This window comes from Lampris incognitus, chromosome 16 (genome assembly GCF_029633865.1).
Source record: "Lampris incognitus isolate fLamInc1 chromosome 16, fLamInc1.hap2, whole genome shotgun sequence".
NCBI classification, from domain to species: domain Eukaryota; kingdom Metazoa; phylum Chordata; class Actinopteri; order Lampriformes; family Lampridae; genus Lampris; species Lampris incognitus.
The window spans coordinates 13,706,387-13,732,449 of NC_079226.1; the positions used below are offsets into that span (position 1 = coordinate 13,706,387).

At 47.2% G+C, this 26,063-nt stretch overlaps 1 protein-coding gene across 3 annotated transcripts in view; it reads right to left on the minus strand.

The window, feature by feature from the left end:
• daam2 (dishevelled associated activator of morphogenesis 2) overlaps positions 1-26,063 on the minus strand; it is a 73,249-nt gene that overhangs the window by 13,905 nt on the left and 33,281 nt on the right. Inside the window, exons 5-19 of one of the 3 annotated variants that reach the window (XM_056295691.1) lie at positions 18,310-18,643; positions 15,952-16,062; positions 15,366-15,469; positions 14,654-14,720; positions 14,133-14,250; positions 13,478-13,616; positions 10,575-10,633; positions 10,055-10,239; positions 9,435-9,737; positions 8,716-8,817; positions 7,116-7,145; positions 4,087-4,193; positions 2,509-2,593; positions 1,948-2,054; positions 107-195 (exon numbers count right to left, since the gene is read on the minus strand). In XM_056295691.1, the coding sequence (XP_056151666.1) occupies positions 107-195; positions 1,948-2,054; positions 2,509-2,593; positions 4,087-4,193; positions 7,116-7,145; positions 8,716-8,817; positions 9,435-9,737; positions 10,055-10,239; positions 10,575-10,633; positions 13,478-13,616; positions 14,133-14,250; positions 14,654-14,720; positions 15,366-15,469; positions 15,952-16,062; positions 18,310-18,643 (1,940 nt within the window). Of the gene's footprint in view, positions 1-106; positions 196-1,947; positions 2,055-2,508; positions 2,594-4,086; positions 4,194-7,115; positions 7,146-8,715; positions 8,824-9,434; positions 9,738-10,054; positions 10,240-10,574; positions 10,634-13,477; positions 13,617-14,132; positions 14,251-14,653; positions 14,721-15,365; positions 15,470-15,951; positions 16,063-18,309; positions 18,644-26,063 lie in introns of all 3 variants that reach the window. The other 2 variants (XM_056295690.1, XM_056295693.1) reach the window with 2 other exon arrangements.

Sequence of the window (26,063 nt, forward strand, 5' to 3'; positions counted from 1 at the left end):
CCGACTAATCCCTGATGCGGTCTTTAACCCCCCCCCCCCCCCGAGTAGTTGTTTCCGCTTAGTTCTTTTATTTTCCCGTTTCCCCCTGAGGAGTTTTGGTCTTTACCTTCGACCTTGGGCTTGGTTTCCGCCAGACGCTCGGCAAACTTCTTCTTAAAGAACAGAGCCTGGAGTCTGTGTTGGTAATGGTCGATTCTGAGGAAGAGGAGGGAGAGAGGAAGCCCACAGGGGGGAAACAAGCAGAGCGGGTTAGAAACTTATACATTTCAAATCTGCAAGTCCCTCAATCATCCAAAAACTAATATGTCTCATCTTCCCCGGCCTTTTATCATCGATATCAACCCTGTGGATGTTCTTTCAGGTCTTGCTGATGCTGGGGTGTGTTAAACTCTCCCAAACATTACTGGCAAAATTATACAAAGGAGTAAATGGCCAAACAAACTGGTTATTATTTCACAAAGAGACATTAAAAGATCTCATTATTTTTATTATTTCCCCCCAATTGTACTTGGCCAATTACCCCACTCTTCCAAGCCGTCCCGGTCACTGCTCCACCCCCTCTGCCGATCCGGGGAGGGCTGCACTCTACCACACACCTCCTCCAATACATATGAACTCGCTAGCCACTTCTTTTCACCTGACAGTGAGGAGTTTCACCAGGGGGACGTAGCGCGGGGGAGGATCACGCTATTCCACCCAGTTCCCCCTCTCCCCTGAACAGGTGCTCCTGACCAACCAGAGGAGGCGCTAGTGCAGCGACCAGGACACATACCCACATCCGGCTTCCCACCGCAGACACAGCCAGTTTTGTCTGTAGGGACGCCCGACCAAGCCGGAGTTAACACGGGGATTTGAACCGCTGAGCCCCATGTTGGTAGGCAACGAAATAGACCACTACGCTACCCGGACACCCCCAAAAAAGGTGTAATTATTGAATAGAAACACAGTGAAAGTAACACGCTCTTCAAACCAAGATGGTGACTCGGTGACTCGGAAAACCCCCCCCCCCACAACTCTTGCCGCTGATTGAAGGAATTACCTCCACATCTCGTCCTAGACGAACAATTGTTCAGAAATGCAGGCTCATTTCTCATCCCTGCCTCCCCCCTTTACTTCCTCATCAGTTCATCCTCTCCAAGCGGATGTTGTGCTTTTCAACATTCGGCAGCTGTTCGGATTCCTTTGTTCAGCCCAAATCTGTAGACACTTTGTCTGCTTTTCAAAATCTTTCATCTCAGCTAAATCCTACGGACATCTGGCGACGGCGCAACGCACACACGACATGACTTTCACGTGCATGACGCCATTTACCAGAATGCAAACACAGACTATTGGCTGAATATTGATTGCTATTCATCACAGAAAGTTGAATCAGTTCATCTGGACACATTTATTGACAGAAGCGTTTCATCACTCATGTAAGTGACCTCTTCAGTCTCAACTGACTGCAGGTATCCCCACCCTTATAAACACCACAGCGGCTCAACGACCGAAACCAACGATCGGTTTCATATGCAAATTGCCATGAGCATTAACTAGAGTTACAATGGCCATGTGTACTATTCACAGAGGATTGGGGAATAGTTACAATCACAGCATTGTAAGATGTTGACAGATGCACTCTTAGCCCCCCCCTCAGTTCAGGGATGGTCGTTCCCTCTTCACATAGATGGCCTCTTTGACTCCCTGTTCAAACCAGCCTTCCTCCCTATCAAGGATGTGCACATCCTCATCCTCGAAAGAGTGCTATTAAACTTGAACTTGCTTCGTTAAAACCCGATCCTAGCACCGCTGAATCATGCAGACCAAGTTCCACAATTTGCATTTTGCCGCATCTGCACATTCATATCGTAATTCATACAATGAGACATGAGGCGGCAGTAACCAGAGCCTGCCATCAGCACTGCTATCTAACACACAGCCTCTTCAGACTAAAACGGTTCGTACCTGCTCATCTCAAACAGGAAGCGGTCGGCGCGGGCCATGCGCTCCAGCTCGTGTTTGTGCTCCTCCAGGAGGTCAACGTCACTCTTCTCTGGGACAAACTTCAACAACTGCAAATTTACAAGGGATTTGGAGTCTGTACTTAGTCCTCTCCATTTCAAAACACAGACGTTTCGACTTTCAGAAACTTCCCCGAAACAAAAACGCCACAGTTCAATTAATTTTTCATGGGGGCACGTAGCTGGTGCCACTTAAAAATGTCAAGTCGTCGGCTTTCAACTTCCCCCGACGGAGTTACTGAAATCAACAACCATGAGTCTTTATAGTTCCTTAGCATCACCGTTCACTCAGCCAAGTGGAAGTACTAAAAATCCCAAACTAGATTATAAAAAACTAACAGTCTATGAAATCCCTGCCGACGGATATATTTTGCTTTCAGACAACAATTTTCTTGCTTAAGACAATTATATTAATATGCACGGTCGCAACAGCCAAATCTAATCGACATAATGAGTGATTTTACTGAGCTCTTTCACGTTCATTAACTCAGCTTTTCAGTCATACCTGCTCCAACATGTCTTTGGCCAGCTCTTCCCTCTCGTCCATCTCCAAGATGGCCCTTCTGATCTCCTCGTTGCTCATTTTTAACCTGCAACAGGACCAATTTAACATTTGGCATTCAGAAAAAAATAAATAAATCCATATGTCGTCTGGAGTAAAACATTATTTTTGAATAATTTCCATACAAGGGAGAGAGATCAGCCTCTATACAGTTTAGCTATAGCAAGGAACAGTTCCATAAGAGTGTCACACACCCTATGTCTAATAATAAACAGTACACCCAAAAGCAACCCAACATCACTGAGTCTTGCACTGTTGTGGACTGATTTAATCTCCAGGCGCACTGCCGGATGTTATTAGTCCATCTGATCAATGATTAATGCAGCCATTTGGGATCAATGATCAATATCAGCACTTTTTAGACGACAAAACAAAGCCTTATTGACTATTTGCTGACCCCATTTGGGCCTGGCGTGCGCCCCCAGGTCATTTGCCACTGACACGGAAGCGAGTTTGGAGATCATGCTTCCGTTCTGTGAGAGGGACGGGGGTCTGAAGAGGAGCCTGTTTATTGATCCGTCATGCCGGTATCAGGGCTCAGAGTCTCCAGAAGAGCCTCGAATTGCTGCTTTTAAGAGGGATACAAATGGCAACCATATTGTGAGTTGAGTCTTAAATGATGACAATTGATTCGTTTAACATATAGTGTGTTTTTGTTTTGTTTTTTTGTTTATTTTTGATTTTGCGATACCTCATTGATCCCTGTGGGGAAATTACACTCTGCATTTAACCCATCCTAGCTGTGTAGCTAGGAGCAGTGGGCCGCCGCCGTGAAGCGCCCGGGGACCAACTCCAGTTCGTCTTGCCACGCCTCAGTCAAGGGCACAGGCAGGAGTATTAACCCTAACATGCATGTCTTTTTGATGGTGGGGGAAACCGGAGCACCCGGAGAAAACCCACCGCAGACATGGGGCGAACATGCAACCTGGGATGACCCCCAGGGTTGGACAACCCCGGAGTTCGAACCCAGGACCTTCTTGCTGTGAGGCGGCAGCGCTAACCACCGTGCCGCACCATGATTGAATATCCACTGCAAAGGGCTGCTAACAAAATATTTGCGTGATTAAGTTATATTATGAGACACAGAGTCCGTGTATGTTTAAAGAAAACCAACTAAAGCCAGACTAGCTCATTTTCAAAGTGCTTCTCCATGGTTGCATCTCTTTCTGGACAACGTTTTTACTGTCGGTTATTTGGCTGTGCCTGCTCTTCCAAAATGGATACAGGGACGGTTATTCAATTATGCTGACAGATGTCCATGCGAATCCATTAAAAAGACATTTCCTGTTGCAAACTGAAGAAGCACCCACCTGTCACAGCTCCAAAATGACTTACAAGTACCGCTCTCACCCTTCAAACTAAATTAATGTAGTCTATGGCAAAGTTACAGGTCACTTATTTTAAAATTGGCCCATACGCTAATGTGAAAACACGATACTGATGCAATGAAATTACCTTAACTAATTGTTTTGGTTTTTTTTTGCTACTATAATGATTCAAATTTCATGCAGGCGTTCATACTTTGAGAGCAGAATGACACAGTTCTGTGCACGTCGGCCGTCGATGACGGACAACTCTTTGACCTTCCGTGTGCTCACGTACAGATCATCCATAGAGCCGGTCTCTTTCTGCAGGCAGACAAGACAAAGACAGAACGTACAGGTTAGCTCGAGAGAAAGAAATAATATGAACACCCAGTTCTGATTCAACTTCACAAATGACGGCGTTATCGTAAAATGCAAGGTCGGCACAATGGTCCCTGCACAGTCTGGCGAGTACGCATCGCCCTTGCAGGGTTCAGACACGACCATGACCCGTACTCAACACGTGGAAATGAGTTGGTTCAGAAATGGTGACTCAGCGTATTTAAATAAACCTAGCCGTTTGATCAACGCCATGATCAAGTGCAGGTCAAAACGCTGCACCACAGCCAATTGCCAGAGTCAAGCCAAGGTTGGCCCCGATTTAGCTGACCTGCTTTATTACAGCAGCGGGGGAAAAGGTTTGCAAACGTCACTAACTGCTTATGTCAGGTATCATGCATCATTTCTAAGGGTCAATAATGCACGTCCTGTAAAAAAAAAAAAAAAAATCCCCTGAACCGAATCAAAGCCGACATGTGAATACATTTCCAAGAAAAGCCATGAAAAAAACAAAACAAACAAAACAGTGCGTCACAGGTCCATGTCGGTGCAAGCAGAAAATCTAAAGCAGGTCTTGGGGAGCACAGCTTTTTTTTTTTTTTTTGGTGAGTCACCACCGAAAGCAAAGCAAAGGCGGTCCCATAAACCTCTCAGAAGAACAGGAAATTCTGTTCGAAACTCAGTTTGGGCTTGTCAGATATTTTTGTAAGCTTTACACAAATGTGGTATTAAAAAATCCACATGGGGAATGAATGCATGTCTGCAAAAAAAAAAAAAGAAAAAAAAAAGAAAAAGGGATGAATGTTAAAAGCACTCTATTTATGTTCCAGGCTGGTTTCCTGCTTGCTAGAAAACGTTCTTCTTGTGGTTACAGGGTATGACGTATGTAAAACAGATGCGGCCTGTAAAGAGAGTGTCATTTTGCCTTGCCCGCGTTGACCTACGGGGGTTGGCAGCGCAGAGATTGGCAGGCGGTCAGGGGGACAACTCCCATTGGCTGGGCACCGCCAAAGCCCGCCCCTCCTCTGCCCACGCTCTGAAGGCGCCCTTGCCAGGTTAATGCACGCCGTATGTAAGAACTCCTCTGAAGTGTAACAGGAGACCTTCCCCTGATGATTATCTTTTATAATAGTAAATAAGTACTCGTAATCAAATTGTGGTTAGATTTCTCTTTCATTGTGTTTTTTCTAAGGCAGCACTGTTTCCAGGCTTCATCACGTGTATGCGGTTTCTCTTTAATTCAGCCTTTTTTCCCCCCTTCTTCACATCATGATGATCAGTCATGATGACATTCAGACTACGGGCAACAGAGCTACGAAACGGTCAAGCGGGGCCAACTACAGGACCGCCGAGCTGCCCTTTGAGCAGCGCGCAAGTGCTCACTGACCCAGATAATGTTTTCACCGCCCTGTATACCGTAAATTCATGATTACCACTTTCTTTTTTTTGTGATGTGAGGAAGCCAATTACAAATCGTGGAAATTGTAATGGTATAATAAACTGTGTAGGGCCAAGCTAATTTCGCGTATTATAATCTCACCCCCATATAACCTCACTATATTTCCTCCTGCTATTCTCTATATATTTTGCATGGATTGTTGGCCTATAAATTTCAATGCATTTCATTTAGGCACACTTCATAAAAGCGTGTTCTGAGTTGAGAGCACTTGTTGCAGTTGCTGTGGTTTACACGTGTTGGAAACAGGCCAGAACAGCAAGAATTAGTTTTCCCCTCCATTTAGGTGGAACTAGGGGAACTTTTTGGAGCTAGGACAAGGGGGAGTGTAAATGGGGGAACGACTAGATCGGTTTTGGTCGGTAGCTGTCACGCGGCACCGCGTGGCGTACTTTTGTACCTTCATGTCACAGACCTTCAATGAAAATGGCTTGCTGCCTGTTGCTTTGTCACCTGAACGTCACCTAAAACAATGAAAGATGACTAGTTGCTAAACTACTACGGTGATCAAAACAACGATTCAGATGAATACGGGGGGATGTTCAAGGTTAGTGGGACAACAATAGTGAAGATTAACACTGATTTTATATCACGGCTTTCCTGAACGCCGCTCAAGGAAATCCGTGGAATATTACGGCGATGGGTGTCCGGGTAGTGCTGCCTACCAACATGGGGCTCGCCGGTTCGAATCCCTGTGTTACCTCCGGCTTGGTCGGGCGTCCCTACAGACACAATTGGCTGTGTCTGCAGGTGGGAAGCCGGATGTGTGTATGTGTCCTGGTCGCTGCACTAGCGCCTCCTCTGGTCGGTCGGGGTGGAGGGGGAATGGGGAGGGGGGAATAGCGTGATCCTCCTATGCGCTACATCCCCCTGGCGAAACTCCTCACTCTCAGGTGAAAAGAAGCGGCTGGTGACTCCACATGTATCGGAGGAGGCATGTGGTAGTTTGCAGCCCTCACCGGATCAGCAGAGGAGGGGCAGCAGTGACCGGGACGGCTCGGAAGAGTGGAGTAACTGACCAAGTACAGTTGGGGAGAAAAAGGAGGAAAATCCAGAAAAATAAAAATACTACAGCGATACAAGCACACTAGCTACACCGATTCACTAGTCACTTCCTCTTATGGTACCTTGTTAACCTCACCGTGGAGTAAAAAGAATCATAAACTACTTTATGATCTTTCAAAGGAAAGGACACAGAACAGTCCAACTTGGATTGAGCTTTAAAAATCCTCTCGACCATTACGGAGGAAGAGGGAAAAAAAAAGAAAAAGGCATTAAAGAGATATTCCATCACCGGACAGCGAGTAACAGTTAGCAAGTGTGGGATAACAGCTGGGATACAGATGCCTCCTTTTTGCTGGCTGCCCGCTAAGAATGGCAGAGGAGAAGGGCACAGAGCAACAGGAGTAAGTTACCGTGTGGTGTAGAAGCCGGAGGGACCCGTGACTCACCTGTTTGAAGGATTGGTTAGTGAGCAGCTCCTGCCCAGCCAGTCGGAGAGTGCAGAGAGAGAGAGGGACCCAAAAAACAAAAATTGAAAACACATGCAAAGATTAGCACCTCAAGCTGCAAAAGATGGAAAAAAACTACAGTGGTGGCTAGAGCAAAAGGTGGATTATAACTATGCACTACGAAGCAGAAGTCGTGAAGCCTCCGAGGGCCAAAGCGTGCCGCCCACCTCCGGGGCCGTCAGGCGCTCATGAAATTTACACTGGTGGTTGGGGTAGCTCTGTGCTCCGCCGGCGGGAAAACATCATCATCATCATCAACAACAACAAAATCAGCTTAAGTTGGCTTGTTATATTCTGCGGAAGCCATGGTTACTCAAATATAGCCTTTTGATTACATCTACAGCTGTCCTGAATGGAAAGGAGGAAAATGAAAAATGAAGGTAGTAACCGATTCTACCAGAGCTCAGTGTAAACAAGAGCCTTTTATTCCCCCCCCCCCAAAAAAAAGAAACAACAAAAAACCAGCCCACTCAAAAGCTTACAATAGCAATCACGTTACTTAAAAACTTTGAAATCCCGTCCAGAGGAATATCTTACCGAACGAAACGGAGTCATCATAATAAGAGAGAACCTCGCGTTTTATGTGGTTGTATTCACAAAGAACTACATCTAACCACCGGCTTGTGCCAATGAAAACTTTTAACTGTATAAATAAATATCGGCGATAAATCACTGTCAGCAGAAACCTCAAATGACCCATTAAACCTCACGGCCCTTTAAATAAAATCAACAGAGCCGTTTTGTACCGAGCTACCGAGATGCCTTCAACCAAGGCAGTAAAATACAGCGAGGAGGCACTCAACAGTTGTAATGCCTCCATAGGGGATATCTTTAGCCCTCCCAATTAGCCTTTAAGACCTTGTTTTAAGCCACAATTACTGAAACTAATTAGGGATTAATTAACCTTCTACTTAAACCTATTTGGGGTGGTTAAGGTTGTTAACAGTATGCCACTGCGTCCGATACCACCACAGGATGAATGGTATGCAATTAGTTCCAATACGATGGCACAGAATTAGCCTGTTGCTACGCAAGAGTAGTGAATGGGCATGTACTTGGAAATTATGAGAATAATGAACAGTTCAGCTCCATTCAGTCGATCAACACCCGCCACACTGCTAGACAAGTGATTAATTCCCCGTTTTCTTCACCCTTGTGACTTTAACGTGGACTTCCCCTGGTTTTGGCCCTCAACTATGAGCCCATGAAGACCCGCTCTCTTACAACCGCTGCTCTGCACACATTCATGCACACTTGAGCTCTGTGGCATCTCAACAATAAGCCATTCATGAACGGACAGCTGCTAATGTTAGCTGGGAGCCAGACGCTTGGCACATTCAGAGACACAAGGTTCAAATTAATCACTTCAAAGGGCGAATCAGACAGTGAATATGTGTTAAATGTCTGTTTCTGCATCCTAACAAACCCGAAAAAATGCACACACACAAAGACCAATGTCAGCCAAAAAAACCCCCCAAAACACCGCATACCAAAACAGTGCAACCTCCCCATGCCCGGTCACTAGCTACCAAAACCGAACCTGCTGTCTCTGATAGGCGGAGAACATCTTCTCTATGTCCTTAAGGTCGAGGATCTTGAAAGCCCTCAGGTCATCGATGTCGTGCCAGATGGTGCCCGTGATCTTATTCTTTGAAAGGGGGAGAAGGAAGGAGGGAGGGAGGGAGGGAGGAGAAAGGCAACATGGGGGGAGTTTAAACTGAGATTAACAGTCTGCAGTTTCAGGGATGGATAAAGTGCAGATGAATGAGGATGGTGCCACCAAACGTTACGCCGTGCTGCTGTGTTGATATAGGAGATTAAAAAATGAGCAGATGTGTTGAATATGTTATGCAATTACATTTGCTGCTGGGTATGGGGCTCTCTATAGGACCAGCATATTAGCATTGGTAGAGCGACTTGCTCTAGTCCATATTTACTCATGTCAGATTATGAATGATCCTTCTTTTTACATTATTGCCATTAAGTCATGAGAACAGTATCTTGTAATGGGATCTATAAATCCATAACACTGCTTTCAGATGAAAACCGTGACACATGTTAGAAACTCAGCAATTTATAAAAAAGACTGTTCTTACTGATGATGATTTACATCAGTTTTTGAATGGGTTTCATCAGTACAGGGTTACAAAGCTTCGCCAGGAAATTACAGATCATATCGTCTTTCACTTCACATGAAATATGAAAAATAAAATAAAAAAAGGGCATAATTAAATAATGAGATTGTGATGCTCCCCTCACCTCCCCTAGTTTGGCCCAGTTGAAGGACTTGAGGGGATGGGAGGGTTGAGGGATGGACTTGGAGCGCAGGGTGGTTGTGGTGCTGAATGAAGGAAGAGCCGGAGGAGGCGGTGCACCGAAAATGGGCGGGGCTCCCGGCGGAGGAGGCGGGCCTCCGGGTGGCGGCGGCGGTGGAGGAGGCGGTGGGGAGCTGAAGGGAAGTGGAGGAGGAGGTGGAGGGAAGCCGCAGTTCATCGGCGGTGGAGGTGGCGCCAAAGGACCACCAGGGGGAGGTGGAGGCGGTGGGAAAGACAGGTTGCCACCCTGTTGGTTGAGGAATAGAAAAAAAAAACAACAACAAATGAACAGGTTGAAGCCAAATAATTAACTCTGATATCCTACACGGAAGACTTTGCAGGCCAGCTACAAAAAAAGCTAAAACAGAAAACTATAATTTCCCATAAATGTCCATCAAAGAAAGCAATTAGAATAACTTCCAATTTTCTTTTTAAACAGCATCATTCTACAAGTCAGTGACCACAGAAACCTCAAAAGGTTAAGAATTTATTGCATTATGAAATGTTGTTTTGCCCCCAAAACCCAATACACTATCACACAGTTAAACAAATGACACTGCTCACAGCTATGTCATGTATGCGCGAGGACAGGTCCAGGACTTGTTCCCTGGCAGAGCGGAGCTCCACACCCTCACGCTGCAGTTTGTCCTTCATCTTATTCAAAGTCTTCATCATGTCATCCTTCTCTTGCGTCTTGGTCTCACACTCCCGCTCTTTCCTTTCCAGCTTGGCCAAAAGCTCTGCATGTTCTGAGAGAGGAAAATGGAGAAAGAATTATTTGCAACGGTGTGCATACAGATGGGAAAGTACACAAGAGTCATGAAAAAGAGAGCAGATGAACAAGAGGCAATGACGTAGACTGTCTGAGATTTATGGGGAGACGTATAAGAAATGAATGGAGTGAGAGAAAGGGGGGAGGGGTACAATGTATTCATGGGTTAATTTAATTTGGCCTCTCCTTTGACCAAGTTTTTGGGGCGTCCTCACGGACGACCTTGGTGAGGCGAGGTGAGGTTGACCAAGTTGAAAAGGAATGCACTCCCTGCCTCAACCTGTAGGGGGCGGTGTGGAAAACAAATCTTACCTTTCCTGAACTTTTCTGCCTGGTCCCGCCACTGCTTCACCTCATTCTCATTGACCAACCTGGGATGATTTAAAAAAAAAGAAAAAAGAAAAAGAAAGAAAAGACAGAGCAAAACAGGGAATAAAATAAACAGAAAGAAGAGCGTTTGGAAGAAAAGCACAGCCTTGTTCAGGCAAAACAATTATATATATATATATTTAAAAAAAACAACACAACCTTGCAGGTACGGGTCAACTTGTAGTCCAACTCATTCAAGCCAGAAGATAAATTCAATAGATTTGTAGTAAATTCTCAGTGACAATCACATCCCATTTCTGATTTATGAGCTGGATTGTGACTGTTTGCTAGAATCGGACTGGTTGGAGTGCATTCAACCCACGTAAGCTACTTACCACAATGTTATTGCTAAAGTCAATTCTGCAAGGTTGGAAACAATTTAATTCAGGGTTATGGTTATTGGCACTCACTTCTGACCGGGGGCTGTGTGTTAAGACTGAGTTACAATGTAGTTCCGATATGAATTCAAGTCGTGTCAGTGACATTTTTTGGATACAAGGCAAAAATATTGGAGGGGGGGGGGGTCAAATGAATGAGAAGTGAAAAAAAATGATCGGATGGAAATGCCAAGAGAAGCTGAATGACAGAGAAACTAGAAGAGTGAAACCTGGAGAATCGGTGGTAGCCGTGGCTGGAGCTGAGAAAATAGAGACCATTTCAACGACAATACACACACATATAAATCACACACAATAATGTGATTGAAAGAGCAAGAGACGAAGAATAACGGTTGCCACACCTGGTATGAAGGTGCAATGGGGGGGGGGGGGATAGAAAAGGACAAAGTAGGTTCGACGTAGTAATGATTAATACCAGGATGTGCGCAATTATTTCTAGCGGGAAAGCCCACAAGGCATTTTAAGGGAAAATTAATCAGTTTGAGGGCTTCTAAATTACTCGTGCGCTTATAGCGAACAGAGCCCCTTTAACTTGATTGCAGAGTTCTTTAATTACGGCACAAGTGACATTTCATGGACCCAGCTCATTAAATCTAAGACACAATCACTTAATTGTCGACCACTCTGAAAAATAAATACCTTTGCGTAGCTGTGTGTGTGTGTGTGTGTGTGTGGGGGGGGGTGAAAAGCGTGTTTCGCAGTGTTAATCTTTGGGTCAGGCGTGCGCGAGCGAGCGGTCAGAGCCGTCATCGCGCCGGCCACGGATGATGAACGACTCCGTCCCCCGATTTGTTTTAACATCGTCTCCCCCAAGAGCCGCCATCATACCCCAGACTAGCTTTTCACCCGTTTCACCGTCGGCGCCCGTGGCACCCGGCCAAAGACTTGGAAATCCCAGTGTGTGCCCTCGTTTTCCAGCCGTGATTTACTCTTAATAGAGTTAATGGAAACACAACAAAGACTTTGGTGTGAACGCCAAGCCGGGGCTAACATTACCGACCGCTGTACAGAGGAGCAACCGGCAGTGATGGACGCCCGGTGTAGATGCTCGACCCGAGAGGCGAACTTGAACCTCATCCGCAAAGTGCGCCGATTATACAAACAATGGCCACTGAACTAGCTGAGAGAGTGGGGGCAAGCGCGGGCCAAGGTTTTACCCCCGCTACATGCTTTATGGTGCTTTCACCGCTCAGACTAAACACATAAATCGCTGATCTGAAACTTAGTTGGGACATGGCAGAAATGAAATGTAGAGACTGCTAAAGATGGAGAAGGAGATAGGGGTGGGGAGGAGAGAGTGACAGTAAGTCAGAGGGGGAAAGTGAAAGAATCCAGGGAAATGTAGAGAGAGACAGGTAGACAGAGGCACAAACAGAGAGAGGAGGGAGAAAGACAGATAGAAAAGAAACAGAAGAACGTTGTTTGGACAAAGCCCTGAAAGCTGTCTCTTAACACTGCCCACGCTCACAGTGAACCGCAGATCTTGGCTGGGGACCTCTGGTCCACATTTGCCTGGAAATTCATCGAAACGCAAACCTCTTACACAAGCAAAAACGTCAGCGACCGTGAGTTTCTTTTTATACAACAGCGTACACTGAGCCGTCCCTGGTGGCGTATAGAAAACAACGGCTCTCGAGCACAAACGGGTGGTTTTCCCTCACGAAACAGCCACTTGTCTTGGTCCTCTCCTCCGCCGCACCAGCTGACCGCTTCGCTGCACCTCAACATGGCTGACTTGGCCGGCTCGCCTGCCTGATACGATTAAAGCGATTTCCTTTTGATCTCACGCTTCCGCTTTCATGCCAATTCGCCAACGGAACCCCCACCCCCACCTCTGCCCCCCCCCCCACCTCCGCCCCCACCCTCTCCCATCACGTTCTCCGCTCACAGGGTTGGTGAGATAGCTGAGGAGAAGAGAAAAAAAAATCCCACAATAACCAGGCTCAGATTTTTTAAACACGTATAATTCACAGATGCGGTTACTGATTTATTAGACGCGGTTTCTCTCACGGGTACGCACGCCGCGGCTCCGAGGCATATAAGTCAGGATATCCTACTCGGGTTTTCTACTTTCCAGCTGCGCCTCCTTCGCTCGGACATTAAAGGGCATGCCGTCGACATCGGCCCCGTCTTTTGATCTTAAGAGGGAACGCGGTGCCGGGAGGATGCATTACCCGCTCGGATCCTTTCCAGAAATGAGAGCCAGCTTTAGGTGGACTTAAAAAAAAAAAGGGGCACAGGGCGTGTGACGGGAATAGGGAGTACCTAACGGGTCGGCATGACCATCTGTTTCATAATGGTCTGACGTTTATACACATGCAAACTAAATATAGCAGGGCAAGAAACGTAGAAATTAAGCCAACGAATGTGTGTGTGTGTGTGTGTGTGTGTGTGTATGCGCGCGCACACACAAGTTCTACTCAATGATAAATGTATACAACCACTCACAGGCGGATTATATTCTTGACACTGAAGTTGTCCAGTGGAGCAACATCAGGGTCCTCTCCCTTGTCATCCTGTAGGACTATCTGCTGAAGGATCCTATCTAAGAGCTGCCAGTGCTGCAGGCTGCCCCCTCCACGTTTATCTATTTATAGAGAGAGAGAGAGAGAGAGAGAGAGAGAGAGAGAGAGAGAGAGAGAGAGAGAGAGAGAGAGAGAGAGAGATTAACAAATCCAACTTCCTATGTCAATGTGGATGCAGCAATGTAAAAAGAGTTAATATTTGCAGAAGTGCAACTGCTATAAGTGATAGGAGTCTTAAACCTACAGGCATCCATGATTGAACCACATCATAAAAGCCTGTGAAACGTATCCCTTTGCCGGTGTGTACCGACATAAAAGTTTTTATGGACACGAATGGTGTGTCCCCGACACAGTAATGTACACCACCATAAATGAGATCAATGTGTTCCACAGCACAGTAAAATTGTCACCCTTAGTGGTATGCGTATAGCTTGGTGGCCTTCGTGGAACCTTTCGCCGGCTGTTGAGGGATACACAGTCTGCAAAGCATTCACCTGTCCTGCAGGCATACAGACCAACGACTCACCCAGACATCAGTATCACTAAGCCAAAAATGTCCATCTAATCAGGCTACTCACAGGGCATCTGTAGGCAGTGTTGGAGGATGGAGAGGAGGTACGGGTATGCCTCTGTGTGGTTCAGCTTCTTCTTTATCAGTTCGAACATGGCACCGGCACTCTTGGTGTCCACATGGGGCTATTTAGGAAAAGGACAAATCATCAAGTCCCCAAGTATTCACACACAATAAGTTTTGACTGCTGAAAAGGTAGACTCCATCAAAACTGCTCAAACTTACACTGCTTTAAGGCTTTAAGATGATTTTCAACATTATTTCTCTATATGAATATGTTGCAACAATAACACCCAATTAGCAGCTACAATACCCAGCAGTCCTCTGTGTGTCTCCAAAAATGCCACTGAAATTGTGCAGAAAAGCGTCTTGCAGTGACATCACTGGCAGACAATCTGCGAATCACCATTCGCTACAACAGCTGTATGTAGCATTATTATTACCACACATTCTCTCCTACAATACAGAGAGATAATGTTGAAAATCATGATCCTTCCCCTTTAAACCACAGATGAATTGACTACTCACCATATCAAACCGTTTGGCCAGTTCGGAGTCGTCCTCGTTCCGCACCATCTCAAAGAAGTCCAAATGCCTGGAGAACGAGAGTACAGACGCTATGCAGATAAACAATAATCCAAGCACCTTACTTGTTTTAGTCTAACTGACTATGTTGGACACCTATGGTGATACAGGTTATTGCATTGTTGTTTGACCACTGCAAATCCCAGAGTTTTATTCGAGATGAAACAAGAGTTGCCATGGCAACTGCACTGACTCTGTCTCACTATAGTCACTGTCTCCACCTCCTAACAAGAGAAGACGGTTGAATCTGAATTTTAGCTACCGGTGCCGTAGCATCTGTTGGTAAAGGTCATCCACGAGCTTAGCATGCCTTATTTACTTGTTAGTTACAACTGCACTTCTTCAGACTTGCCGCTACCTGACTTCCCCTGCATTTGGCTGCAGTGGTGAAGACATAAAATGCTACGAACCGTGTCCATGGGGAGTCCAACCAGACAGCAAGCATTAAAATGAGCAACTACAAAAGCATTCATGACTTGGATATTTGTGGTTTAGCTGTTTGATTTCAACACAACAGAGACAGCAAGTCTCAAAATGGACAATTATTTGCAGGTAAAACATTACAGATTGTAGCTTTAAGGAGAAAAAAAAAGTCACAGGCGAGGCCACATTCTCAGTGGCTGACTGTAATTAGGAAATTAGATCCCACGCTCACCTATCCAGAGTGGCATTCTCGTGCTCCCGGAGCTTGTCGATGACCGGCTGGATACCCAACATCAAAAACTCGTACCTTAGATGGAGGCGAAACTCCAGGTTGTCCTAGGAATGGGGGGGGGATAAACAAAGGTGAAAAAGTTACTTGACGAACCGACCACGAGAACAATCAGATATGAATGACTGCATTTCAATAGCCCCTCCCTAGTCCGGCGACACAGAGTGCTTTACAATGAAATGACTGCAACACATTACAGTATCGAACATGTAAGAAGTCACGTTGGAGTTTTTCCTCATTCGTGTCCAGGGTCCAAGGATCGAGGGTGTCGTATATTGTACTGATTGTAAAGCCCTTCGGGACCATCTCGTGATAGACTTGACTTGCAAGTGAATACAGTGACACTCTAAATCATGACTAAAAAAATAAATATTTAATTGATTTATTTTTCTAAACACTGAACACCCTCCAAAGGTGAATTCCTGACAAGATAAGGCTTCACAATTTTTGTCCCCCTCCAATGTTTCGGAGAGGCTTGTTTGACAGATTGACTCTGTGAAAGATGTTTGTGGTGATTGCTGTGGCTGACCTCTCCTGCTCCAGCATTGAGCACTGCATTAATGAAGGACATGATGGCCGTCTTCAAGTTGACCTCGTCTCGGTATCGGCCCGTGCTCCGGTCCAGCTCATTCAGCAGTGTCTAGATGGTCGTGACAGATAGCAGAACTCATCAGCCGGTTTGTTTTCAGTGCTATAAAATATCAGATAGTGACTGGGTCGGAGCCAAAAGAAACCCGCTGATAGCCAGTTCTTAAATGTCAGGGTATTAAAATGACACCGCGCTGAAGAAGACCTCATAAAATCAGAGCCTCTTCATCATTTTATGAAGAGAAAGAGGCAACAATGCTAACTTCTCATTGCCTTCACTCCCTCCCCACATTCCCTCTTCCACTGACGTTCAACACATTTTCGCACCTTAACCATAACACAAACCAACATTAAAAAGGTCCATAAGCTCTGAATCACTCAGCTCCTGTGGTGTTAACTTAGTTTTAGGTGGTGTGATTTACCACAAACCCTGGAGACCTGTAAGATTTGGCTTGTTGACACAGTCCCTCCAGTCATTCCAGCACCCCCACATGCTCATGCACCTCCCAACAGTCCACCCTGCAGACTCCATAACTCTGGCTGTCCTCATGTGGCTTTAATATGGAGTACGTGTTGACTTAACCTCATCTCCGAAAGTGTAAGTGTGAGTATCGACCCATGAGCCTCCAACTTATCAAAATTACCACAGCATGCCCTATCCTCTCTTTGCCTCAGATATTTTGTCTTGCTGCGCCTTATTCCCTGAGACTCGATATGCATCTTTGTCCTTCCTTGGCCATGTCGCCACCACTGTGTGTTCCTGTTAACAGTTCTAACTGCATCGTCAATGCAACATTTAAAAAAACGTACTGACTGTTGTGTGGAATGTGGATTTTAAAACTGTACATGACACAGTTTAAGAAACTGCTCTCCCGCTCCAGCACTGACTGTATGATAATATGGATGTGTTATGGATGTGAGGCACAACTGCGGCGTGACTGTGTTGTGCACAGAGCAAAACTGGATCATTGTTTTAAGTTTGTAATTGGAAGCAGTACTAGTACTGACTGCACATTTTCAATTGAGTAGCTCATGTTACATATTATTTATGTCATATCCTGATTGAATGCTTAATTAACATTGTAAAATAGGTTCTTTGGCAGCAGTTCAACAAAGCTAAAGTTAGCTTGTGTGAATCATGTTTTTAGCCAACCCACAGCCAAGTTGGCTAGGGAGCTGATGAATCAGAGACACTTAAAAACTGTTATCAAAAGACTGATCTATTGGGGCACCCGGGTGGCGTGACGGTCTATTCTGTTGCCTACCAACACGGGGGTCGCCGGTTCGAATCCCCGCGTTACCACCGGCTTGGTTGCGCATCCCTACAGACACAATTGGCCGTGTCTACGGGTGGATGCCGGAGGTGGGTATGTGTCCTGGTTGCTGCAATAGCGCCTCCTCTGGTCGGTCGGGGCGCCTGTTTGGGGGGGGGGACTGGGGAGAATAGCATAATCCTCCCACACACTACGTCCATGGCCGGATTAACCCCCAAGGGGGGCCCTGGGGTATGCACGTCCATTGCCCCCCCCCCCATCACCCCGTCAGATAGGCTACGCAAACAATACTAAACATTGTTAAATGTAAAACTAATGCAAATACCCAACATGGTAGTCAACGCTATGCCAATCTGCATGGGGCCCCCGCATAAATGGGCCCTGCATCGCGATGCAGGGTTGGAACAAACATCCCTTGTAGGGTATGATAGGGGATCCCTACTATACGCGAACACAATACACCTAACCTTTTGGGGCCCCTCATGGTCCGGGGCCCTGGAGCACTCGCCTGGCATGCCCTGTCCGTAATCCAGCCTTGGCTACGTCCCCCCTGGTGAAAGTCCTCACTGTCAGGTGAAAAGAAGTCGCTGGTGACTCCACATGTATCGGAGGAGGCATGTGGTAGTCTGCAGCTATCCCCGGATTGGCAGAGGGGGTGGGGCAGCCACCGGGACGGCTCAGAAAATAGGGTAATATGCCAAGTGATCAAGAGAAAATAGTGGGGATGCAGAAATAATATTTTCTCCAATCTTCTTAACAACGATGATGACAATGTTAATTAAAAAATGTAAAAACTTTAATGTCTTACAACAGTGTTTCAAGATGCACTCACTTATATTTCTGGAGGTATTACAACCCCCCACCTCAATTTATGCAGATGGTACAGCTAAACGTGAGACTAACTGTCAGTTTGTGAGTGACTGAGTTAGGAAGCCATGTTCATGGGGTGCTTTACATTTAAAAACCAACCAGCCAACCGAGGTTTGCTTCAGTCCACTGCGGGTGAGTTGAATTCCCTCCCTTACCTGGAAGCGAGTCCTCTCGGCAGCATACTTCTGGTAGTGTGCCATGGCCTGAAGAACCTTCTTGTGCCCGTCAGGTACCAGGCACACCGCCCCAAGGATCTCCAGCACTGCCACCTTGGTCTTGATGTTCTCCGTCCGCAAGCTCTGCGAAATGGTGTTGATGCTCTGCGGGTGGGCGAGGACGTGGGCGCGGCCCTGCGAGTTGTTCATCAGGGCCTTGATGCAGCCGATGACCGAGGTGTGCACGCGGCTCTCTGACGTCTCGTAGTCCATGCTGTGCAAGAAGTTGAGGAGGCAGGTGAGGCCATCCAGTTCGATGAAGCGCGTGACAAACCTGGGGGAGACGAGGAGCGAAATAAGTTCAGATTCGGTGAAACATAAACGCAAACCAGAGCAGGGTGGAATACGGCGCAGGATAGCGTTGATAGTATTGAGTCCAATGAGGTCTCACATTGCGGCAGTTGGAGCACATTCTGCAGCACTCAAACAGCCTCTGTGTGGCCATTGCCACCATTAAACACATTTGTGTGTTGTTACAATATTTACAAGCCATCTTCCCCACAAACTCAGTCAGAGGTTTCCCAAAAATGTAAACATCGAAGCTCAGGGCAAGCTAATTCATTAAGCTTAAGGACTCAATCCAAACAAAATTGATCAGCAATGCAGCAAAGCAGACAATATTTACTCAACTGACCCCAGTCTGCAGACCAACAAAAAGCCAGACATGAGTAACTTTGTTTTTTTAAGGATCCCCCCCTCCCCCTCTTTCTCCCCAATTGTACTTGGCCAATTATCCCACTCTTCCGAGCCGTTCCGGTCACTGCTCCACCCCCTCTGCCGATCCGGGGAGGGCTGCAGACTACCACATGCCTCCTCCGATACATGTGGAGTCGCCAGCCGCTTCTTTTATCCTGACAGTGAGTGAGGAGTTTCGCCAGGGGGAAGTAGTGCATGAGGGGATCACGCTATTCCCCTCAGTTCCCCCTCCTCCCCCGAACAGGCGCCCCGACTGACCAGAGGAGGCGCTAGTGCAGCGACCAGGAGGCATACCCACATCTGGCTTCCCACCCACAGACACGGCCAATTGTGTCTGTAGGGACCCCCGACCAAGCTGGAGGTAACACGGGGATTTGAACCGGCGACCCACGTGTTGGTAGGCAATGGAATGGACCGCCACGCCACCCGGATGTCCACGAATAACTTCAGCACCTTCCAAACTCATCCATTACTTCAATAACAACCTTCTTTCACTGGTCTTGTTAGAGAGCAACTAGTCATGCGCCTAAGTGGCCCCAACAGCAGCGAAAACGTAACCTCCAGAGGAAGTGACAAAGGAAGGACGTCGTCACAAAAGAGAACGCGGCTACAGATGAAAGCAGCGGACAGAAAGGGCCGCCCGGCAATTTACGGAAAAGAACCGCCAAGGGCAGTGAAGTGAGATTTAACGCCGTTCGTCTTAAACAGATACATTGTTTTGACACCATCGGGAGAGCGCTGTCCAAGTTTCATCCCCTCCCACTGCTCTCTTGGCTCTCTGGCAGGCGTGGAAAAAAACACAAGGCCCGGCCTCGAAAATATGTAAATCATCAAATTATTATCCTATACATCTCAGGACAGGGCTCCTTCCCAAACGCACAAACGATCCCAGATTTCCAGGACGTGCACATGGACACACATTCACGTGTGTGTGTGTGTGTGTGTGTGTGTGTGTGTGTGTGTGTGTGTGTGTGGAGTATACACATACACACACACACACACACACACACACACACACACTCACACACACACACACACACACACACACACACACACACGCACACAGTTCACCTGGCACGGCCAGTAAATCTCCCAGACATATAATCCTCTGATCTCCAGCAGTGCCTGGATGAGATCATAGAGATCATACTGAATGCATGCATGGATGCATGCATGCATGGATGCATGCATGCATCCATGCTCTCTCGCGCTCTCTCTCTCTCTCTCTCACACACACACACACACACATATACACACACACACACACGCCGACTTGACAATAAAATATTGTGAAACGCTGAGAACTCGAGAACTCGCGCACAACGGTCTCCCGACGCACAATGTGCTTCTTGTTTTAGCGCCGACACTACCATTCGCACATCGCGGCCATGGTTTCCACTCATCACCGAGACGACTCAGAACGAACCCCACATATTAGAAGTGACGTGATTCAGATGTAACACAGACACCGGAGCTGGAGCGAGGCCGATCTGATCCCAGCGCCGAAGCCACACATCTTACAAACCAGGATAAGTCCTTGGCCAGCAGAGGAGCCATATTGATACATCTCTCCGTGAAACCGCGGGCCACCTCGGAGATAGAGAGGTTTCAAATTGGAAAAGAAATTAAGCTGAACATTATTATGATTCATGTATGGCGAGCACAGGGAGACGGAGGTTGTTCTTGGAGTATAGGTTCAAAAAGGTAGACGGGCTCTCGGCTCGCTGCTTGGAAGTCACGCTCCGTTGGCTTGCTGACAGCTTGGCAGAAACACAAACACACGCACACACACGCATATGCACACACACACACACACACACACACGGGCCCGACGCTCTGTGCACACGCATGCATTTTCACAGCAACACAAAGGTGCGAAGAAAAATGTGCCCGTTCGTGGACGCACACCGGCACATACCCACGCGGGTCCGAACAATACTCTACATTAACTAGTCCTGAAAAAAACGAAACAACAACATTGTGGTTAGACTACCATCCAACTACTTTCTCTCTCCTGATCCTTTACCTCCTCCTTTTTTCACCTCCCCCCCCCCTTTTTTCCCCCTCACTGACACACTCATCCCTCATTCAATGTCTGGTGAACACTTGAATCAATTGATCCAATCTCCTCTGGCTTCTGAGCCTCCGCTCATCCCTTTGCCTTCTCACTGACATTCACGCTCATCCGACTGGCGTGCAGCTTTTTTTTCCTTCTTCTTCTTCTTCTTTTTTTTTCTGGAACGCTCGCTGCATACTTAAAAACCCCAAAAGGGTTGTATTCAAGACAACGGAGGACTAGACGACTGCAGAAAAAAAGAGGGGGTGGGGGTGGGGGTGGGACTCAGACAGAGCCGAACAATATCGGGGCCGAGCCAAACACACACACACACACGTGCATGCATGCACACACACGTGCACACACATGTGCACACACATACACACACACAGCTCATCAGACAGACATAAAAAAGGGGAGAACTATAACCTAGATTGAGAGGAGACTAAACAAAACGACGACGGCGGAGCAACAAATGGCCCTGGTGTGCGCGTTGTCTCGGGGCCAAGGATCGTCCCAAATTAAACGGCAGCTTGGCCGCTGGTAGCCGTCACTTTAAAAAAACGGAGCGCTCGGCTCCTCGAATTTCACAAGTTTTGCAAATATCGAACGCTTTCGTAACGCCCCGGCGAAGGTGGTTCACATCAGATTTCCGAAGTTGTCTTTCATAACTTCTGTTCACCCGATCGGATCCCCAGAGGGCTTGGCGACACGGCCCGAAAACGCTCCCGCCTCCTCGAACTGCGGGTGACCCCCGTGTGTGGCGGGCGGATGGTGGTGGTGGGGGATTCACTCCGGCCTCAAAGCTTAACCACACAAACGTATCTAAGTACAACACACATGTGCACGCGTACACGTAAACACCGTCTTTCTACCCTGATCCAAACACCCCCCCCCCCACACCCACACACACTCTGAATGCCTGCACGCCGACCACCAGGCACAAAGGCACGTGTGCGGACCTCCCCCCGTTCTGCCATAACCGGGCCAGACGGCGGACCAGCGCCCGGGAGGTTGTTCGGAGGTGCGGCGTGAAGCCGCTTGGCTGAGGTGTCTGCGGCGCTCGCACAGGTAACGCGACATGGCGGCGGCCCTCGTTCAAATACGTTTCCTGTGATGCGAGGGACGGAGCGGCCGCCGTTTCCGAACCAGAACCTGGATGAGGGGCTATAATCACAAACGAGTACAAACACACACTCAGCTCAGTCCCCCCCGCCGGCCCCCCCCACACACACACACACACACCGCTGTATGTAGACCGCACCTGGAATGTGTATCGAATATCATAGCATGGCAGCCCTAGCTCTTACAGTCTGCACTTATGGTCAAATCCACAGGGAGCTGTGTGTGTGTGTGTGTGTGTGTGTGTGTGTGTGTGTGTGTGTGTGTGTGTGTGTGTGTGTGTGTGTGTGTGTGTGTGTGACTAATGTGACTTTGCAGCCACAATGGCTCCTGTGCCTTGTGGTTGGGGACAGAGGCAAACAAAAAGGCGCGCGCACACACACACACACGCACCTCGTTACCATGTTTACCAATAATGCAACACTGATTTGATAATATGGCCATCTTACCATATACAAACTCTGATTCTGTGTTGTACTGGAGCGATATAGTAAATATACGCTTCATTTGCATGTGTGTCTAAGAGGACGTGTTTTTCATGCAGTTACATCAACACACCAACGGATGGAGGAACTGGGGAGTGGAACAACCCAGGAGAACATAAACTTCTGTTTTCTTTCTTCATCCCTTTATCATGGTTCCAACGTAAACGTCCCTGGACAGCAGCATCAAGCTCTTTCTTTCTCTCTCCCTCTCTCTCACACACACACACACATACACACACACACCCTCCAATCCTAGACACCACAGCCCAGCTCGAGGTGAGGATCCGTCACTCAGAGAGAAACACAACAATAGTTGTTGAGTCTCTCTCTCTCTCTCTCTCTCCACTGACTTTGCTCTCTCTCTCTCCACTCTCTCTCCCCTTCGCTCATCTATAATCAGCTCATGATTCCATTAACTTTGATATTCTCACAATATTTTGACAACATTTGAACGAAGGAAAACAACTGACGGAAAATATCCCCTTTTTATTTCTGACTCCTTTACTCTCTTTCTCTCTCAATTACTCCCACTCAGTCTCTTTCTCTTTCTCTCTCCCACTCACCTATTCTCTCTCCCACTCAATATCTCCCTTTTTCCCTCTTTTTCACTCTGTCCCTCTCTCTCTCTCCAACTCTGCCTCTTTCTTACTCACTGTGCCTCTCTCTCGCTCGCTCTCTCTCTCTCTGCCCCCCCCCCACTAATGTATTCGGTAATATGTGAAAACAGATATTAAGTTCACTCTCAGCGGAGCAGAGCCTTTGAAACATCCGGCGGCAAAATGTTTTGAAGGATAATATTTGCATACGGTGGTAGGGATCTGGACCTTCCAGAGGGTTATTGACACAAGCGCTTTTCCTGAGGAACGGGGGAGCGGTTGCACTCAAGTCAATATTCTTGCTGGAACAGCTTTGCAGCAGTGATGTCCAAGGAGCCGTCCTAGGAAGAGTTGTGATGCTCCATTGACGTGGGCCGCCGGTTGCAGTGCATGCTGGGCCAATGTGGCCTCAGTGACCTCCGGGACCACTCTGTTCCTTGCCCTCCTTTTTATTTCTGGACCCTCCCCCCCCCCCCAGTCCTCCACTCCTTCCCCATCTGACAGCAGCACAGACGTGACAGTGACCGACCGTTTATACATCTATGGGAGTAGGCAATATATCCATATCATGTCGACCTCATCATGTAGGACTCGGTATTGCCAGGTTATTGTAACACGGTGATGTAACTTAAATGTTGTCATTCCCTGGTCTTAAAGGCCGCATTACAGTAAAACGAGACCATTTTCTGAACTTACTTGACCGCTTTAGCACAGCGAAATCAACGATGAATGTCTCTGCCTGTTTGGTCAGCATATCCACATTACCAATGATCACGTCTCAGTATTTCCTTGTGTAAATATCATGTGAAAGCAAGCACTGACGGACATCCCCAAAATACCATCCCAACATCAATATTGAGGTATTCGGTTGAAAATATTTTGATATTTGGTTTGGTCAATTTTATCCAGGCCTATCTCAGAGACAAGCAGCCGTGAACTATAACGTTGTTTTTAAGGATTAAGTGTTGAAGCTGCGGTTGAACTGCCGACTCACAAGTGCAACGCACCTAAAAGGTTCCTGCAATCCACCAGTCTGGGTACCTGAATGCCTAGAAAGGTCAACACGCTGGTGCAAATAACAGTCTTTACGAGGAGCTTTGAAATACCGCTGCTGCTATAAATACTACGTACTCTGTGGCTACAAGAGATGGTAAATACTAAAACACATGGGAGCCAAATTGAAATGCACCATTTTACATGTTTGCCTCTTTAATTGACTACACCGCTGAGGAGGTTTGTGTTTGTTATATCGGCCCTCCAACGCTCCGGAGATCCCCGGGCTGGCACGCAGCAGTGTGCAGGAGAAGATGGGTTACGGCCCCAATATGAAGCTTCAAGCTCCATTTGACAGCACGTAAGCAAAGGGCAGACTTTTGGCAGGAAAAAATGCAAATGAGGTAAGCCATCAGATCCCTTCAGGCGAGTGTTCAGCCAGTTTTTCCCAAATCAGCTCCTCTGAAACGGTTTCTGTTTGAAACACGATGAACTGAGACGTTTAAAGCTGGGCTCAGTTTGACGAGCTGCCGTATCGAACCGGGGAGGATGACGACACCTGCTTTCCTCTGCTAGACATCAATACGCCAGTCGAGAGAGCTAGCGGCATGTGGCTAGTTAGCAAGAGCCCCGGGATAGCTGGCTAGCTCAGAGTCGACAGACAACGAGATGGGGGATTTCCAACACTGCTACTTTATTCTATCGTACATACATCGGCCATACAATACCAGTGTTCACCGATCATACACGAACAGTAAGACATAAAAATCATAACCTGCACCAACTTGTTACGGTCAGAGTTCATTCTCGTGGACATCAATCGAAGCAGCACTGAGAACGGCTCTACTACTCTCGTGTGTCGCAACAAAACAAAAAGGATGAGCCACCCTGTGGCGCTGTTTGGCATTGCATTTATATTTACGGACTCTTGACTGGTACACAATGTTGGTGGTCATTACTGAGACATCATCCCCTTGCAGTTGAGAAACCAAAATCGGATTTGCGAAATGAATCATCTTCCTTAAAAAAGAACAAGACTTATTACGCCAATTTTGGGAGACCATTGGAGAGGAGGATGTCACGGAAGGATGATAATACAATCTATTCAAGCTGCCTTCATATGATTCACACATGACCACGACGTGTAACTTGGACCACTCCAACTAACCCCTTAAGACGGGAAAGGACAAAAGTGGGTGGTTTGCTGACAATGTGATGCTTTTGTGTGCTCTGCCTGGCACACTGCATGTCCACCATGTGCCCGCTCCTCTGGCTCTCCAGAGGGAATGGAGGGCACAACGGCACCTCTTTACTCCAGAACACAGCTGTCTCTTTGACAGGCCAGGGGGTGCACGGGGAGGGAGGCCATTTCGGGCCGTCCTCCAAAAAGCAGTCCTAAATCAAAGTTTAGCACAGCCACAAGCGTTCCCTCAGCGTGTAGCAGAAACAAAAACAAGTAAAAACCAAATTCGGGGACGTGTAGATGAAACATATGTCAAAAGCAATAGCTCACGCGCAAACATACGAATGGCTAACTGCACATTTTGCAAACAACGGTCTGGGTGTCCAGCTACATATACGACATACGTACATGTGCACTCAGAAGTCTGTCTACACAGTCACCCATATAAATATACAAAGGCTTAGGCCATGCAAAAACACACACACACACACACACACACACAGAGCTAGGCAGCCTCAGCAGAAAGCCACCTGGTCTTTCCGTTTCTTTTCCTCATGTCACCC